The 16,957-nt window shown below is 51.9% G+C and overlaps 1 protein-coding gene across 2 annotated transcripts in view; it reads left to right on the plus strand.

Moving 5' to 3' along the window:
- SEZ6L (seizure related 6 homolog like) overlaps nt 1-16,957 on the plus strand; it is a 149,665-nt gene that overhangs the window by 114,761 nt on the left and 17,947 nt on the right. For both annotated transcript variants that reach the window (XM_073312323.1, XM_073312324.1), the window contains exons 7-9: nt 292-458; nt 4,675-4,869; nt 6,167-6,305. In XM_073312323.1, the coding sequence (XP_073168424.1) occupies nt 292-458; nt 4,675-4,869; nt 6,167-6,305 (501 nt within the window). The remainder of the gene's footprint in view (nt 1-291; nt 459-4,674; nt 4,870-6,166; nt 6,306-16,957) is intronic.

Consider the following 16,957-nt stretch of genomic DNA (forward strand, 5'->3'; position numbering starts at 1 on the left):
TAGTGGCAAGTTAGAGGCCTTTTCACTCTGCCAGGGGCCTGGTGACGAGGAAGGAGCAGCTCCCTGTTCAGAAATGTCTCACGCTGTTGCCACATACACATTTCATCCTCTTCCTTCCTGGGCTTCCAGCTCCTCACCTGATCCTGGCCTGTGTTGGTAAATGAACAGGGGTCGGGGTGTGTGGAGCGAGCGATTACCAGCCTGTGCTCGCTCGGTCCCTGCCCAGACAGAAAGGTGGCCAGTGGAGGAGCCACTAGCCCTTTGCTGACATGCCGTGCCCTTTCTGAACAGAATGGTGGTGTACAGCGGAGAGACAAACCACTCAGCCGTCCTCTATGATTCCCTCCGGACAGAGAGCGTCCCCTTTGAAGGCGTGATCAGCGACGGTACCACCATCCGCGTTGACTTCATGGCGGATGAGGCGAGGGCCACCACAGCTTTCAACATTCGATTTGAAGGTGACTTCCCCCTTTAATTTTGGATCTGGCTGGTGGGTAGCAGCAGGCAGACACTCGCTAATGCTGCTTGTGCTCCGTGGAATCAGGCAATTAACAGAGGTACTGATTGCAATTACTCTAGCAGGGGTTACCCTTCGTAGCAATAGGAAGCTGATTGCCCCTGAACCAGGAGAATCCAACAGCCACCCCTCCCCTTGTCCCTGCCTCATTGGAGGCATCGATTGGTACCTGGTGCTGAGTCGGCCAGGCCTGCCAGCGGACTGGTAGTCAACTCGCTAATATCTCTAGACCAGCACAGACAGGCGACCATCTGCACATGAGGCTCCCACGAATTACAGAAGGCAAGTCGCGGCAGTTCCTCTCCCCTCCCAGCCTGGCTGCTGCAAATGTGACAACTGCATAAGCCCTGCTGGGAGGATTCACCTCCTGGCTGCGAACGTGTCACTGGTGATGCACAGTCGGCTGCAGCTTCTAGTTCTCCCCAAAGACCTGTTCCAGCAAACAGGAATCAAGGCAAAAGAAATGAGTGCTCATTTCTGCAGTACAGATAGTCTGGGAAGTGGAGTTTTCTTTTCCCTTTGTTCGTTGTGAGGGGCAAATCGGACAAATGGCTACAAACCAGAGAGCATTCCCAGACACCAGGGGGAGAGTCAAGCCAGAAATGTTAGACTGGCAACAGGACACTACCTCCTCCCGTAGCTTCGGATTTACTTTGGTTTAGCTTTGAGTTGGACTAGTAACTACTTCAGAGGCGAGCTGGGGTGTTACTGTCCAGAGGAATCAGGAAAAAGCCAGCCTGTACCCGGGATGCCGGCCAGCACTGCAGATACATTCTGCTAGACAGACATACCAGTTGCAGTCAGATTAGAGCAGTGGCAGTTTGGATCTACTTTTTTTTTTAAGGGTGGGGGGAGAAATCACAGTTCCTCCAATGCCATTGAAAACTGAAAATCAAACCTCCCGTTTGCTCCTAGTTTCCCTTTTGCTTCCCCCTGCCCTGGCACCATCCTCCATCAGAATCGGTTTCCTTACTGGGGCTGCAAAGACACTGAACATTCAGTTTTCTGCCTTGTCCCCTAGTTCTGCACTTTAAATACTTCCCTACAATCCCAGCTTTCCCGTACAGCTGTTCTATTTTTATAGGCTTTTTTCCTTCAAAAGCTTTTGTGGCATTTGGTGCCAAAGCTCCGTGGTGACTGTTAGAAGCTATAATAATCCGGCCTGTGTCACTCACCTGCCTGCTATTTAAGTCCCACTTACCCCAGGCCTAATCATCTGTGCTCAGAGTTAAGAGCAATTTCTTTACATTTGAAAAGTGCCCTGACGCATAATTAAACTATATTATACAAAGCGGGTCTGTGCTACCCACAAATAACCCCTGTTCACTTTAACTAAGAAGCGCATTGGAAATACAGAGGGCCAGATCCTGAGCAACTGGTGTAAGTCAGGGAGGCTGCACTGACATCACCAGAACTGACTTCAGTGGCGCTATCCCTGTTTGCACGAGCTGGGGATCTGGCCCTGCTCTCCACATTTCGCAGTTCAGTGACTGTTTAGTCAGCAGCTGAGAGTTCTAATAGACCAGGTATGTCTGAGCCTTTGAGGGTTAGCACAGTCTCCCTTCATCAGACCTGCTGGTGGTTCAATCAAACCCAAACCCTTCCTCCCTGCTCCCACCCGTCGAAGACGGAATGGTGCAGCTCCCCTCCCTTGAGGTATGTACATAGGAAACCTGGGATGGACAGCCCTACAAGAGCTCTGTCCTGCATCACTGCATTGCTGTCCGGGCTGGTCTGAGGAATTGGGGATGTTAAGTACCAGAAAGCACTAACTAGACATCGCTGTAACGGGGGAGGGGGCTGCCACCCAATGCCCCTCAGGGCCTGGACACCCCTACTATCTCCTGCCCCTGTTTTCCCCTTCACCAGACTCCACCGTCTCTGTCAGCCACAGCCCTGCTTAGCATCTGGGGGGTTTATTACATTAACAAAGTTCTCAGACAAACAGAAAAGCAATCTTCCACCCAGGCTTACCGTGGGCATGGCCCCTTCTCCCTGAGGAACTGGCCCTTTCTCCAGGACCATGGCAAGAGACTCCCTTTCCCTGCAGCTCCACTCTGCCAGTCCCTCACTGTAGGAACCCCCTCCTGCAGCTTCCTGCTGCCTTTTACCCTGGGATCACCGTGATTCAACCCAGGTGGGGCCTGTCCGGTGATCAGGGCTGGCTTAGGCCCTGGCTCTCCAGTTCTGTTACACTCACCTAACAAAATCCAGGCCTCCCTGACTTGGAAGGCAGAGTAATAAAGTCATAATTGACTTGGGTTGTTCAAGTCAGAAGCAGATTCTCCCAGAGAGGATTTGTGTGGGTGAGAGTGCTATATATGGTGGAATGAGTCACAAGTGTCCAGGTGCATGGGTGAAGAGGACTGAGCCTTACTTACAGGTTGGGGTGGTGATCTGGCCAGGGTGGTCTAACTGGCATCCTCTATCCCAAAGAATAGGGCAGGGGTTCTCAAACTTCATTGCACCGGACCCTCTTCTGACAACAAAAATTACTACACGGCCCCAAGAGGGGGGGACTGAAGCCAGAGCCGACCCGAGCCCACCCAAGCCCTGCTGCTCCGGGCAGGGGGGCCAAAGCCCGAGCCCCACCACCCTGGGCAGGGGGCATGTAACCTGAGGCCGGGGCTTGGGCTTTGGCTTTTGCCCTGGGCCCCAGCCAGTGCTGGTGACCCCATTGAAATGGGGTTGCGACCCACTTTGGGGTCCCAGCCCACAGTTTGAGAGCTGCTACAGTAGGGGATGATATGTCCCCCAGTTAAACTTCCTGTGCAGATCCACGCAATATAGCTCCTGGTGACTGCAGAAAATGCCTAACTGGGAACCTCTCCAAGATTACAGAGAAGTAATCTTACTCCAGTCATTTGCCTTCTGCCTGCGAAGTCTCATGGAGCAGGCAGAGCAGCTGTAAATCTGACTGAGGAATGGCCTGCATTTGTGAACCAGTTAATATCCAAGAGCTTCTCCTTTGGAGAACGAGAGGTTCAGGGACACGCCAGGTGAATCCCAGGGAACTCCAGGAGATTTGCCACAATTGTCATTTAAATACGTTCTGCTGACAGGATCAGTCTAAGACCTCGGGTCTCTGACCAGACTCGATAACATGCAATAATCCCAGGAAAGAAGGTTGCTCAGTAAATATGTAAACTGGCAGCATGGCGTGTATAGTACTGTTGATAATACACAAAAGAAGTGGGGTTTGGCTCAGCCTTAAAAGCTCAGACCAGATAAACCATTATTAATCCTAATTGCCTGTAAAATAAGCCAAAGAACAGGGCTGCAGCATCCCCGTACAAGAGCCCAGTTCAGCAGCAATCCCATCCGGTGGCCACGCTCTGAAGCAGACGCCATGCACCGGCAGTTTGGGAAGGGTTTCTAGGAGAGCGCTTGCCCAGAATGTGCCACCTCAGGCCTGAACTCTTTGTCGAGTTACATGTTAAGTGATAAAAACGTCCTGACCAGCCCTGACTAGAACTTGCTCAGTCACAGTCAATTGACAGCTTTCAATTTTGGCCTCCGCACGCTGGTTTCCAGCTTACAATCACTGGGCACTATCTCTGTTTGCTCAGCGCTGGCTGGGGATTGGGCTGGCCAGGGGGGCCTTTAAACACAAATGCCACTCTCGTTTGTAAAGTAAATGTAAACCAAATGTGATTGGAATGGAATTTAGTTTGACAGGCAGCTTTCTCCCTCCCACATGCCCCGACGGATGGCACAGCGCTGGGGAGCCCAATGGAATTCCCGAGCGTGGCACGAGCTAGACTGGCATTCAGGCTCACTGCTGCTGGGTGCCACAAATACAGCAGGGACGTACCAGTCCTGACCCCAGGTGAGGCCCTGCCAGGGAGATAAGCACTGACTCGGGCTGGTTCTTATTCTTCCTAGAGCAGCTTACTGATCCCTAGCTCTGCTACAGAGAGGTTATGTAACACTGGTTTGTACAATGGATAACAGCCTAGTACTGCTAATGGACTCACCCCTTAGCTCAGCTGGTGCTTTGGAGCTGATGGCCCAGAGTGCAGACTCTGTTGATTCCCTGTGGTGAGAGTTGTTACAGTTGCACAAGAACTGGAAAAGGAGACAGTGACAGGTGCTGTCTCCTCCCCAGAGCAGGGTCCGTGTTGCACCTGTCCAATTAACATGTGTTTCTCTTCAAGCTTTCGAGCGAGGCCATTGCTACGAACCCTACATTCAGAATGGGAATTTTACCACCTCAGATCCTACCTACAACCTGGGAACGACGGTGGAGTTCACCTGTGACCCTGGCCATTCCCTGGAGCAGGGACCCGCCATAATCGAGTGTATCAATGTTAGGGACCCCTACTGGAATGACACCGAGCCCCTGTGCAGAGGTCAGTTACCCTCCGCCAGCTGGGGTCACTACGCCTTGTCCCGGTACTGCACGCAGGAGAACATGCACAAATAAAAACTCTCCAGTGTTAGTGACCACGTTGCCAGAGAACGTGACTGCACGTGAGTGAGGATAACGTAGCTAAGTTAAGGCATATGTCTGTGAGCCCTTGCAAAGCATTCAGAGACAGGACAGCAAATGTAGAGAGGGCCTTAGCCCCCAAGGGGCCTGTTGACTGCACTGGAAGAGTGGGGGGCTTGGCCTTTCTCAAAGTCAGCTGCCAGAGCTCCCACTGTGCCAGGCAGAGTAGGGAGAGCTCCCCACCGCACTGCAGGCAGTGTTCCCTCTGCCCCCAGGACGGGTCCTGTACAACACTGAGTGGATGTTTTCAGAGAACTATCCATAACGACTCCAGGATCTCTTTCTTGACTGGGGTCTAAATTAGCTGTGGCCACTCAAAAAAGAGATCTTGGAGTCATGGTGGATAGTTCTCTGAACACATCCACTCAGTGTGCCGCGGCAGTCAAAAAAGCAAACAGAATGTTGGGAATCATTAAGAAAGGGAGAGATAATAAGACAGAAAATATCATATTGCCTCTGTATAAATCCATGGTACGCCCACATCTTGAATACTGCGTGCAGATGTGGTTGCCCCATCTCAAAAAAGATATGTTGGAATTGGAAAAGGTTCAGAAAAGGGCAACAAAAATTATTAGGGGTATGGAACAGCTGCCTTATGAGGAGAGATTAATAAGACTGGGATTTGTCAGCTTGGAAAAGAAATGACTAAAGGGGGATATGACAGAGATCTATAAAATCATGGTTGGTATGGAGAAAGTAAATAAGGAAGTGTTATTTACTCCTTCTCATAACACAAGAACTAGGGGCCACCAAATGAAATTAATAGGTAGCAGGTTTGAAAACAAACAAAAGGAAGTATTTTTTCACACAACGCACAGTCAACCTGTGGAACTCCTTGCCAGAGGATGTTGTGAAGGCCACGACGATAACAGGGTTCAAAAAAGAACTAGATAAATTCATGGAGGATAGGTCCATCAACGACTATTAGCCAGGATGGGCAGGGATGGTGTCCCTAGCCTCTGTTTGCCAGAAGCTGGGAATGGGCGACAGGGGATGGATCACTTGATGATTCCCTGTTCTGTTCATTCCCTCTGGGGCACCTGGCATTGGCCACTGTCAGAAGACAGGATACTGGGCTAGATGGACCTTTGCTCTGACCCCGTATGGCCACTCTTATGTTCTTATGAGTCACCTCTCTCTGTCTCTCTTTATTTCAGCAATGTGTGGAGGGGAGCTCTCTGCCATGGCAGGAGTCATCCTGTCCCCTAACTGGCCAGAGCCCTATGCTGAGGGAGAGGACTGCATCTGGAGGGTACACGTTGGGGAGGAAAAGCGGCTTTTCTTGGACGTCCAGCTGTGAGTACTTCACAGGGCCTGACATGGGCTGGGCTGATCCTTTTTCTCCAACAGCTGGTTTACCAGGTGTGATTGCTCTGCTGACACCAGAAACTGTTACAAGGCCTGGGTGTGTTGGTGGGACGTGCTGCCCTTTGCTGTGCTTAGACCTCAGCAGGTGGGCTACGCACAAAGTGACCACAGATAGCACTGTGCAAAGACAGGCCACCGTTACTAGCTGCCTCCATCACAGAGGGAAGCAAGTCTGGGCCCAAAAGTTCTAATCCTGCTTCTGTCTCTGAAACGGCGGGTCATCTTCAGAAGTCACCGAACCTCCGTGCCTCGGTTGTCCCACCCATTGGAGGGTCTGGGATATTAATGGGAGCAAAATGAACTATGCCATAATTTTAGATGCAGATCGGACAGGGACAATGATCTCCCCGGCCCAGCCAGGAAGAGGTGCTAAAAGGACGAGAAACTGCAAAACAATCTGAAGATGAAAAATATTACACAAGTGTCATTTGATTTATAACCCTAGATCACATTGCGTGGAAATCTGCTGGACTCATGGATGAAGGTTCTTAGCACAGATTCTGCCTCCTTTTGCAGAATCTGCAGTTTTAAACAGTGAAGCTTGTGGCCCATTTTGACAAGGGTCCCCATGCCAATATGGTGCCACTCGATCTGCAGCATGGCACCGCGTGCCTGCTCTAGATCATGTGGGTGGGCGAGAAAGCCCTTTAAGGGAGGTGTGTGCTCCCTGATCCTGGCAAAGGGCTACCCCAGCACGCATAGGGAGAAGGCAGATGAAACTCCTGCTGCTGTGGGGTTCTCTCCACCACCCAGCCTCGCCCTCTCTGAAACTTTCTCTTTTAGTCCCAGCCCCAGCTGGGCTCTAGCTGGGACCCTACTGGCCGGCTCTGGCCTAGGCTCCTTCTTGGCTGGGTTCTTTTAAGCTCTTTTCACTAGCACAGCATGAAATAATTTGTGACACACTTTGGGCTCGCTGCTCGGGTAATGAGGAGGGCTGCTCCAGAAGGGAAACGTGCTCTTCTCTTCATTTCACTAGCTAATTGTTCTTGAGATGGCTGTTGTGCTTGCAAGTCCTAATGCTGGAGGGAGCAATACCAGGGCTGCAGAAGATCAGCCTCAGCAAGGAATCATTTTGGCAACAATCAGCGCCATAGTTAGTTGAAAATCAGGGACTGGATCGTATTCCAGCCCAGCTCTGCAGTGCCATTATTATGCTATATTAACTTGCTCCCTCACTTAACCCTGCAGAAAAGCATTTCCCGACTCCCCCGTGGCTCACTGGCATTCAGACAGTGTCCGAAAGAACCATGCAACAGTCTCAGCTTGAGGGCCTGGTAGAGCCAACCGAAAGAGCTGTTTTCGGGGAGCATCCTGAGCTCCAGAGCTCTGGGCGTTTTGCTGCTAATGAGCCAGTCTAGAAGAGTGCTCAGAAAAGGGCTCCGGAGCAGGTAGAATGCTGTTTTGTGAAGACCTCGCCGTCACCTCTGCAGTTCATGCAATCTTGGATATCAAGGGAACTTGCTGTCCACGGATGGAATAGCTTCCGTCTAAAATAGCCTTTCGGGGGCCTGGCCTTTTGTTCTGTACAACTCAGCCCCTATCAGAAGGAGTGAAAGTATCCCAAACTCACGTCTATGGCCATGTTTTAGGAGCTGACACCAGTTCTCCAGGCAAGCTGGGCTACGGGCAGAGCCCACTGTCACTGCAGTAATTCGCTGGGTCTATGCATCAGACTCCAAAGCAAGGTCTCACACTCTCCACCTGGGCCTCAGACTTTTCTATGTAGCAAGGCTGGCTGGGGAACCATGTACAGGAAACAGCAGATACTTGGCTGCAGGCTGTAGTGCATCAGGGTTTTCTCAGTCGTTGCTGGCACACAGTGTATTACAGTTCAAAGAGGGTTTGGGCCTGTTTAGCCCTGAGAGTAGAGGCAGGTTGGCTGGGAAGCTGAGGAATGAGGATGAATTTTCTTGCAGTTCTTTCTCCCTTTGAAACTATTAAATGCTGGTGGAATTTAAGACGTCGTCATTCCCCAAATTACCAGCGGTAAAAGTCTGCTTTCCGAAATGTGGTCACAGCCCCAGGGAAGGCTGGTGGGCCAATTCTGTGACATCCTTTCAGGCATGGCCTGGATCGTTACTGGCCCAGAACGCCCATGGGTGAGACAGTTCGAAAATATATGCAGGTGTTTGAGTGTATCTGTTGCGAATCAAAATTCAGAGCAAATAAACACAAGACGCCAATCCCAAGCAGTGCCCTCTACAAATCTGGTTCTGCAAAAAACGTTCCGAGAACGGCCATAAACACGTCACCAGCCGCTGTTCCCTGGTCGTTTTCATGCACCCTTTAATTCCTACTTCAGTGTTTTTGGCACAGAACTGAGAACCTGGAAACAACTGCAGTAAAAATGGACTGTTAGGGCAGATGTTGTATTTACAAGGGCTTAGATAGCTTCTGAGTGAGTGACCTTTCCATAGGCATGAGGTGCAGAGGGGCTGCAAAAGGCAGCGTGTAAACACAGCATCCTCCTCTCACCTGGTACTTTTAACTCAGTCAAGTGTCCAGCAGATGGAGACAGGCAATAAATAATGACTTACCTACACTCTGGTAATCATGCAAGTGAGTGCCAATCACAATTTCCCTGGAGTATTGATAGGAATTGTACAGCATATGGGGCCCATGGGCTATCCAGTGTGATCTCCTGCCTCCAGCAGCCTGATGCTTTGCAGGAGGGCAAACACTCCTGTGATGCTCCTGTCTGGATAACACCTCACATAAGGCAAAGCCACTTCTTCACTGTGGTGACCTGCTAGTGCCCTAAGAGGTGCTGAGAGCTCCCCTTGCATTCTGCAAACATTTCACCATGGCCATAACGTTTGGCAGCAGGTGGGAATGTACTGGATGGTTCCTGGGAGCAGAGGGAGACTGACACAGGTTGGAAAGCAGGCGGGCTGAGTGTCCCTTTGACAAGCCTTGCCCTTGACAAACATGACTCATTTCAGGTCACAAATTGCACTTGACGTCCTCCCTCCTCTGTCATTCAGTTGCTCAATGGTCTACTCTAGCCTGTGAGAAAGTGGGACTGGGCTGGATATCTTTGTATGTGCCTGTTCCGCAAGTCGATCCTTGGCTCCGTGCAGTTGGTCACTTAGCTCAGAGACAACCAAGCCTTTGATGGGAACTTAACAGAGGAAAAAGAGAGCAAAAGAGTGAAGTGGGAATATGTAATAAAACTTCTCATGCGTACACGCATGCACGTACACACACAGGTGTGTTTATTGTGTGGAGAATGGCCCGGTTCAGTCTGTCTTTCTGCAAACCTGCTTCCGGATTTAGAAGCCTGCATGGCCATTCACTGATATAATGATCCCTTCCATCCTGTTTGCAAACAGCTTTTACTTCTCTTTCAGGCGGACCCAGGAAGTGTTCCCCAAAACAGGGGAAAGGTTTTATTAAAGACAGATGAGCTGGGGACTGAAGCCAGTCTCTGCCATGAATGAATCCCATGTTAACATGCTTGTCCAGGGCAGTCCAGAGCTACACACTAACTTGCATTATTTCCTGCATTCTTCTCCCCAATGTGCTCTGAGGCCCCCCACCAGCTCTGACCCTCAGACAGGTAGTTTGATGGTAGCCCTAGTTAGTAGGGCTGCCGTCACGGGCACTCCCACCTGTGGCTGTAGTTAAACCCCAGGACATTCTCTTTGCATGGGAACTTGATGAGGTCCAGGCAATAGAAACAGCATAATTCCATGGCAGCTAATATTTTCTTAAGGTGCTTATTGTCTCGGACACTTCCGAGAACTCTGTGTAACTTTGTGAGGCAGAGCACAGCCTACAGCCTACACACGGCATCCTGTCTACACAGCTCCCCACCCCATGGCTGCCCCAGCTGGCAAGGGCACAGTGCCAGAGCCCGTGAGGCAGCGGTGATGCTGCATGCCTCGTGGGGATGTTCCGCACAGCTCCCGCTCTGTAAGGAATTGTGTTTGAGGCTTTAAAAGCCACCAAGTCTGAGCCCCTGAGCTGTGGCGTGACTCCCACTCGATCACTCAACTGACAGAGCCGACAAGACAGTGTTGTGTGGCATGCACACTTCAGCAGAGCGTGACATGTTTCAATAAGCAAACAAGTGCGTGTGCCAATAACTACATCAATTTCCAGGCTCAGTACAGAGCTCTGGACTAGAAACTGGGCTCCCAGCATTTCTAGATGAGAGCTCTGCTATTAAGCTAAGTGCCAGGACAGACTCACACTCGTCACACTGCCTACAAATCCCTTGGCCTGGTTCACAGCTAAGTCAGAGCAAGTAGAGTCAGAATCAATGGAGGCGTCCAACGTGCATGAACCTCAGTGTGCGGGTGGGTTTGCTTTTCAGTTTGCTTGCCCTATGCACCATTGTTACAGGGATTGTTTCTGGGGCTGAACACACACTAGAGAGGCACGCATTGGTGTGAATGTCTTTGTCAGGAAATCGTCACAGTGGGACCCTCTCGGGTTTAAGGAGTGGAAGCCCGGAGCAAATCTGGATTGTGCGTGAAGGAGACGGTTGGGAAGACAGGGTTTCAGGGGGAGGCATCAGAGGGATTTTTCCTGCCTTTCCTGCCTGGCTTAATGTCGTTGCTGGGTTTGCTTGCCCTGTTAAGGGCTGCTCAGGCAGGAGGCCATTTGTAATGGGACCACAGCTTTGCTAAAACTAGCCACTGATCAGCCCTACACCCTAACAGCTGCGCCACTAGGTGGCGCTCTTTGTACACACAAAGAACAGGAGGACGTGTGGCACCTTAGAGACTAACCCATTTATCTGAGCATGAGCTTTCCTGAGCTTTTGTACACACAGTGACACACACGCACATGCTCTGGACGGGGTCCTACCTTGTGAGGCCATGCAGAGCTGGGCGGGCAGGCAGCCTCAGAGCCAGGGACAGCAGCTAGTGTCACCCAGTGTGGCCCAGTTAATGGGGCCTGGCTGCTAGTCGTGGAATAGTTTTAGTGCTGGTCACTCACTAGTGGGCATGTCATAGAATCATACAATCCTAGACGATCAGGGTTGGGAGGGACCTCAGGAGGTCATCTAGTCCCACCCCCTGCTCGAGGCAGGACCAGCCCCAACTAAATCATCCCAGCCAGGGCTTTGTCAAGCCAGGCCTAAAATTAGAGTCATCTGTAATCACTGACTCTAATTAATAGACAGTGGAATGCAGGGGAAAATCTAAGGGATTCTGCCCGCTTGACAAAGAGGCCTAGTTGCTATTTGGATGCAGGGACCCACGGGTGGGGCTGGGGCTGCACTGATGACCAGGCTACCAGTCTGGTTCTGAGGGAGCTGTGTCCCCAGCATTGCCTCGCCCAGAGTTACACAGCACCCACCCCGGGCTCTCAGGCGGGTAATAGAGGAATTCTCTCCTCATGGCTGCTCGCCAGTTTGTGCTGACAGTCTGAGCGCAGCCGCTTTTTGCTGCCTCGGGACTTAGGGCGCCTAACTGGCCAGTCTCAGTTAATGAGACAGGCAAGTTTTTGTGACACGCTAAATCCGTGGGATTGTTTGAACTTGTACGTGGGCTGCGCTTGGCAGGTGCAGGCCACATAGAAACATTGCCCCAGATAAGACGGATGAGGCTATTGAAAGGGAGTCTACAGGAAAACAGAAATTATTATTATTGTGTGCGTGGGTGTGTGTGCATATACACATACGTGTGTATTCACACTGGACTTCACATGTTCAAAGCACCGTGCAGATGTCATGTACCTGATCCAAAGTCTGTTGAAGTCAATGGAAAGACTCCCATTGCCTTCGATGGGTTTGGGGACAGGCCCTCACTAATTAACTTTCTCCTAATAGCTCCCAGCCCCTTTCCTGATTGGCCCCTGGACTCCATGTGTCTGGCTGCCTGAGAACCCCAGCACCCTGCCCCTGGGAGGTGCTGCACTGTGGGTGCTCAGCAGCTCTCTGAGTGGCAGGCCTGTTTCAGCATGGCAGGAGGGCTGCACGCCGCTTTGCCAAGGGGCTGCTGTCTCAGGCGGGTCCCTGGGCCCTTTCACTAACACGGCTGATAAAAGCACAGCGTGAGCTGCACCTGGCACTGAGCTCCCCTGGTCTCTCTCCGTTAGTGCGCGTGTGGGGACCAGTCCGGAATTTCCCCTCACAAGTTATTTTTCCCACAGCCGCCATGTGCTGCCGACAGAGCGCACGGTGGGCACCTGGCACCTTCTCAGGCTGCCAGAATAACCTTGCCACAGACAGGGCTGTGACTCGGAGCTTCACAGCAGCTGGCAGGGCGATGGAGGACCACAAGCCATAGTGACCTCTGAGGCAAAAGGCACATCCCATCTCCTCGCTGTCGCTTGCCCACAGTGGTAGCTATGGTGCTAAAAGGAAGAAAAATTAATAGTGAGAGAAACCTCCACCTGCCTGGAGAAGTGAGAGGGAGAGGACGGACCCCAAGGAGACATTGTCTTTGGAGGATCTGTTGAAATGATGCAGCTGGAAAAGGTACCAGAGGATGGAAGGACACTCTCCTCCTGTGTCCCTCCTAGGCTCAGCTGTGGGAACCAGCTCCAATTCCCTTGTCCTGGCTTTTCTTTCTTTTGTGGGATCAACACAGCTGCATGAAATGCATCCACTCTCCTGCCTGATTCCACCAGACCCGGACTGGATTCCGTGGCCACCGGAGACACAGAGACGTGAAGTAGGATTGGGCCCCCGCGGCCTCATGTGGCGCTCAAACAAGCCAGCAGCCTCACTGCAGGTGCAGGTGGCTAGACAGTAGGGTGGGATTCCTCTGCAAGCGCAGCCTGTGCTGAGAGCCACGGCCACGGGGATACTGCCAACGCAGAGAGACGCTCTTGTGATGCTACTTGGGGATTCCCGGAGACGGTCCCACAGAAGACCAAGTGCTATCTTAGAGTCAAAACGGTTTTAAAGCTTTCAGTGAAAATCCCAAGGCAGGGTTCCCGATGCACCTTCCCAGCTTTGTGGGCATTGGGGCAGGGCAGAACTGGGGGCCAGACAATTTGAAGTAATCAAACAGAAATGTCACCGTGGCAATGGTGTTTGCTGGAAAGCAGAGGTTTGCCCCGAGTGCCAGGGTTCTGCAGGGATTGGCTGGTTGCCTTCCCCGAAGAACCTTACTCAGACATTTGCATTTGCATCTCGAAGCAAAGCCGCACTAGACTGGGGTGGGTGTGGGGCAAGTGCCCCAACTGAGTGGCAGCCGTGATGGGACACTGCCTGCATAGGGCAAGAGAAAGCGTCGTAAAACCAGGGCACTCCCCAACAGCCTTTGCCCCACCTTAGCAAAGGGGCAGCTTCTCTCTCCCCTGTCAGCACTGCCATGTCCTGACCCTGCCTGGGCACCCCACTCCCTGGAGGTGTCCGTGCTGTGAGACGCTATCAAAAGACTTACTAAAGTTGAGAGACAGCACATCTCCTCCTTCCCCACTGCCCACCAGGCTTGTTACCCTGGCAAAGAAGGATGTCAGGCTGGTTTGACACAATCTGTTCTTGACAAATCCATGTTGACTGTTATTTATCGCCCTATTATCTGCTAGGTGCTTACAAAGCCATTGTTTGATTATCTGCTCCATTATCTTTCTGGTACCGAAGTGAAGCTGACTGGTCTGTAATTCCCTGGATTGTCCTTATTCCCCTTTTCATAGAGCGGTGCTATACTCGCCCCGTTCCAGTCCTCTGGGCTCTCTCCCGTGCTCCATGAGTTCCCCAAGAGAATCGCGAATGGCTTAGCAAACTATTAAGCCATAGCTGGGCATTTAAAACTGGCACCAGCTGGACAGACCCACTAGGCATTTGCAGCAGCAGCTTCCATTTCCGGTTCAGTCTGTCCCACTGGGACAAAGGGCTTGCATGTGCCTGGGGAACCAGTGCCAAAGATGGGAGCTGGAAAAGCAAAGTACTGTTGAAAATACCAGCCAGGCACAGCAGGGAGTGTCTCTCTGAAGAGATCCGGCTGCCCCGTGGAAGAGAGCTAGAATCGGTTGGTACTGATCTGAAGCTTTGACAGCATGGCAGAGGAGGCAGAAGCTGCTATTTATTTATCAGTTTCTTCCCGGTTGATTTGTCACTTAGTGTGTCTCAGCTCATCTCTGTTCAGGCTGGCCCTGGCAGGAGATTTCCCAGCCCTGGGCTGACCGCTTGGGAGACGAGTTGTCTCTGTTCATCCCCAGATACAGCTGCGCTCCCTTCTTCCCCACCCGTTTGCCCTGGAGCCGGGGGAGAGGGAGAGGAGAGGGACTTCGGCCTCCAGGTGCCAATCAGTCATGAGCCTCTGCCACCAAATGAGGAGGTGGCCGGAGATCCCCCATCAGCGAGGTGTGTTCCTCTGATTTCCTCTGCAATCCCAGCCCCTGCATCCCACAGACAGCAGCTCTGCTTTGCCCCATCCAGAGCAGCACTCGATTAGCAGAGATTGAGAGGCCAAGGAACCCTGCTATCTGCTGATTTCCCTGGTCCTCCTGCACTCAGGTCCCTGAGGTACTGGGCTGTCTTTGGGAGGAGGGCTTGGCAGGCCTCGTGTTGGTCTCCCTTGCAGGTAGTGTGATTGGCAGGAATACAGACGCACACACCCCTTGTTAACCTGAAGACAGGATTGGGCAGTTATACTAGGTTGACTGCTGAGTGATAAGCCAAGAAGAGAGCCAGACCAGCAAAGGACCTTCGGAGACACAGGAGCTTGCAAGGATTTAGGTGCGACCCTGAGTGTAGCCAGGTGACCTGTTGTTCTCTGCAGAGGAGTCTGCGGAATTTTAATTTCTCCTAGCTGGTGACGTTCATCAACAGATTTCTCATCCTCCACTTCCCCCCAGTAGATTTCAGTCTCTGGAAGAGCAGTGCACTCTGCTGGCAAGGAAAAACTAGATGCTGCAATGAACTGACCAAAAGGTTGTTTGGATGCAGCAATGTGCACGGTCTGTTCAAAGCCAAGTGGGAGCCTTTACCTGGGAAGAGCCAGGCCTGCTGATCCTGGGGCATGCTCCTGTACCCTCTGCAGAATGTGGTCATTTGGTGAGAGTTTTCTCACTTTGGTACCTCAGCCATTTTATATGTAAAACACGAGGGAGAAATGATCAAATGTATCTTTTCCAGTGGAACCCTGTGTCGGATGGACTTTACTCAGAAATTCATCCCTATCCTCACCAAAGGGCTGCATGAAATTGCTTGAACTGGGTCTCCCTCCATTCATAATCCCAAACTGGCGAAGCGTCACACCAGTTGTGAAGTGCTGGAATGCATCAGACACAGAATGAACATGGCCCCCACACAGCTGTGATCTCTTTAGTGAAAAAGGATTGAGCTATGCTGCATTTCTTGTGTTTTTGACGGGCTGTGAGTTTACCAATGGCCAGTCACTCCAAGCCATTTCAGGCAGTGAGGCGATTATCGCTGGTAGGAGACAAATAACAGTTTGTCTTTTGACTTTTGACTTTTGTTATTAGTTTTGCATCATTTCATGTCCACTACATGCCACATGTACCATAGGCCAGCTACCCCATTAGCCAGCCAGATTGTGTGCCTGTTCTATCTCTGGGTGCAGTGTAGTTGTGGCTGGGTCTGTCCCAGGATATTAGCAGGACGAGGTGGGTGAGGTGATATCTTTCACTGGACCAGCTTCCCTTGGTGAGAGAGACATGCTTCTGAGCTACGCAGCGATGTGCTGCTGATATCCTAACATGGGGCTACTACAAATATTTCTCCCACCAGCCCTGACAGCCCCCTCTTTTGTCCTGGGGGGGGGCATGTGCTCTCCAAGGGGGACAGGGAGGAAAGTCTGGCCAAGCTATGGTTTTCTCACAGCCCTGAGAGGGAGGCACCTGTGTGGCAAATGACTGTCTGTCAATGGACTTCTCTAGAGACACAGAGACTTCGCCACTGAAAGCCCCCCAGAGCACCCTGCTCCGCTTGTGTGATTTGGGGAGGGGAAGGAAAAGCTGGGGGTCTCCTGCCCTGGGGAGAGGTTTGGAAAATACCTGCTATGCGGTGCGTTCCGGTCCATTTTACAGGCTTGTCCTTCAGAAACCCTTGCCTGAGCCCCGGGAATAAAGCCTTGTCTACACTGGCCCGTTTCTGCGCAGTAAAGCAGCGTTCTGTGCTGTAACTCCCGAGGCGCGCGCACTGCCAAGCCACTGCGCACGCAGACACTGTAAAAAAACCGCCCCAGTGAGAGGTGTGCAGCTTTCTGCGCCAGGGCCACGGTGCCAGTGTAGACACCCTGGTCGATGACAGCCTCCGGGAGGCGTCCCACAAGGCCTGTTCTCGCCTCTGGTCATCGGTTTGAACTCTACTGCCCTGCCCTCGGGTGACCAACCGTCAGCCCCACCCCTTAAATTCCTTGGGAATTTTGAAAGTCCCCTTCCTGTTTGCTCGGTGATGCGTGCAGCGGTCTCGGCGCATCTTTCCAGGTGGCCAGGCCTGCTCTCACGCTTTCTGGACCAGATTTAAATTGCCCCTGAATTCAGTGGAGCTGCATTGATTTACACCAGCTCAGGCTGTGACCCCTGGCCATCACTGCCACTTGATTCCAGGGCCAGACCAGCACCAGCCTGTCAGAACCACCATGCCCCGAGCTCCTCCTAGTGATTCTCCTTCTCCTCACCGGAAAACTGGACATTCAGAGTGGTCAGAG

Source organism: Lepidochelys kempii, chromosome 15, assembly GCF_965140265.1.
Source record: "Lepidochelys kempii isolate rLepKem1 chromosome 15, rLepKem1.hap2, whole genome shotgun sequence".
Classification (NCBI taxonomy): Eukaryota; Metazoa; Chordata; order Testudines; family Cheloniidae; genus Lepidochelys; species Lepidochelys kempii.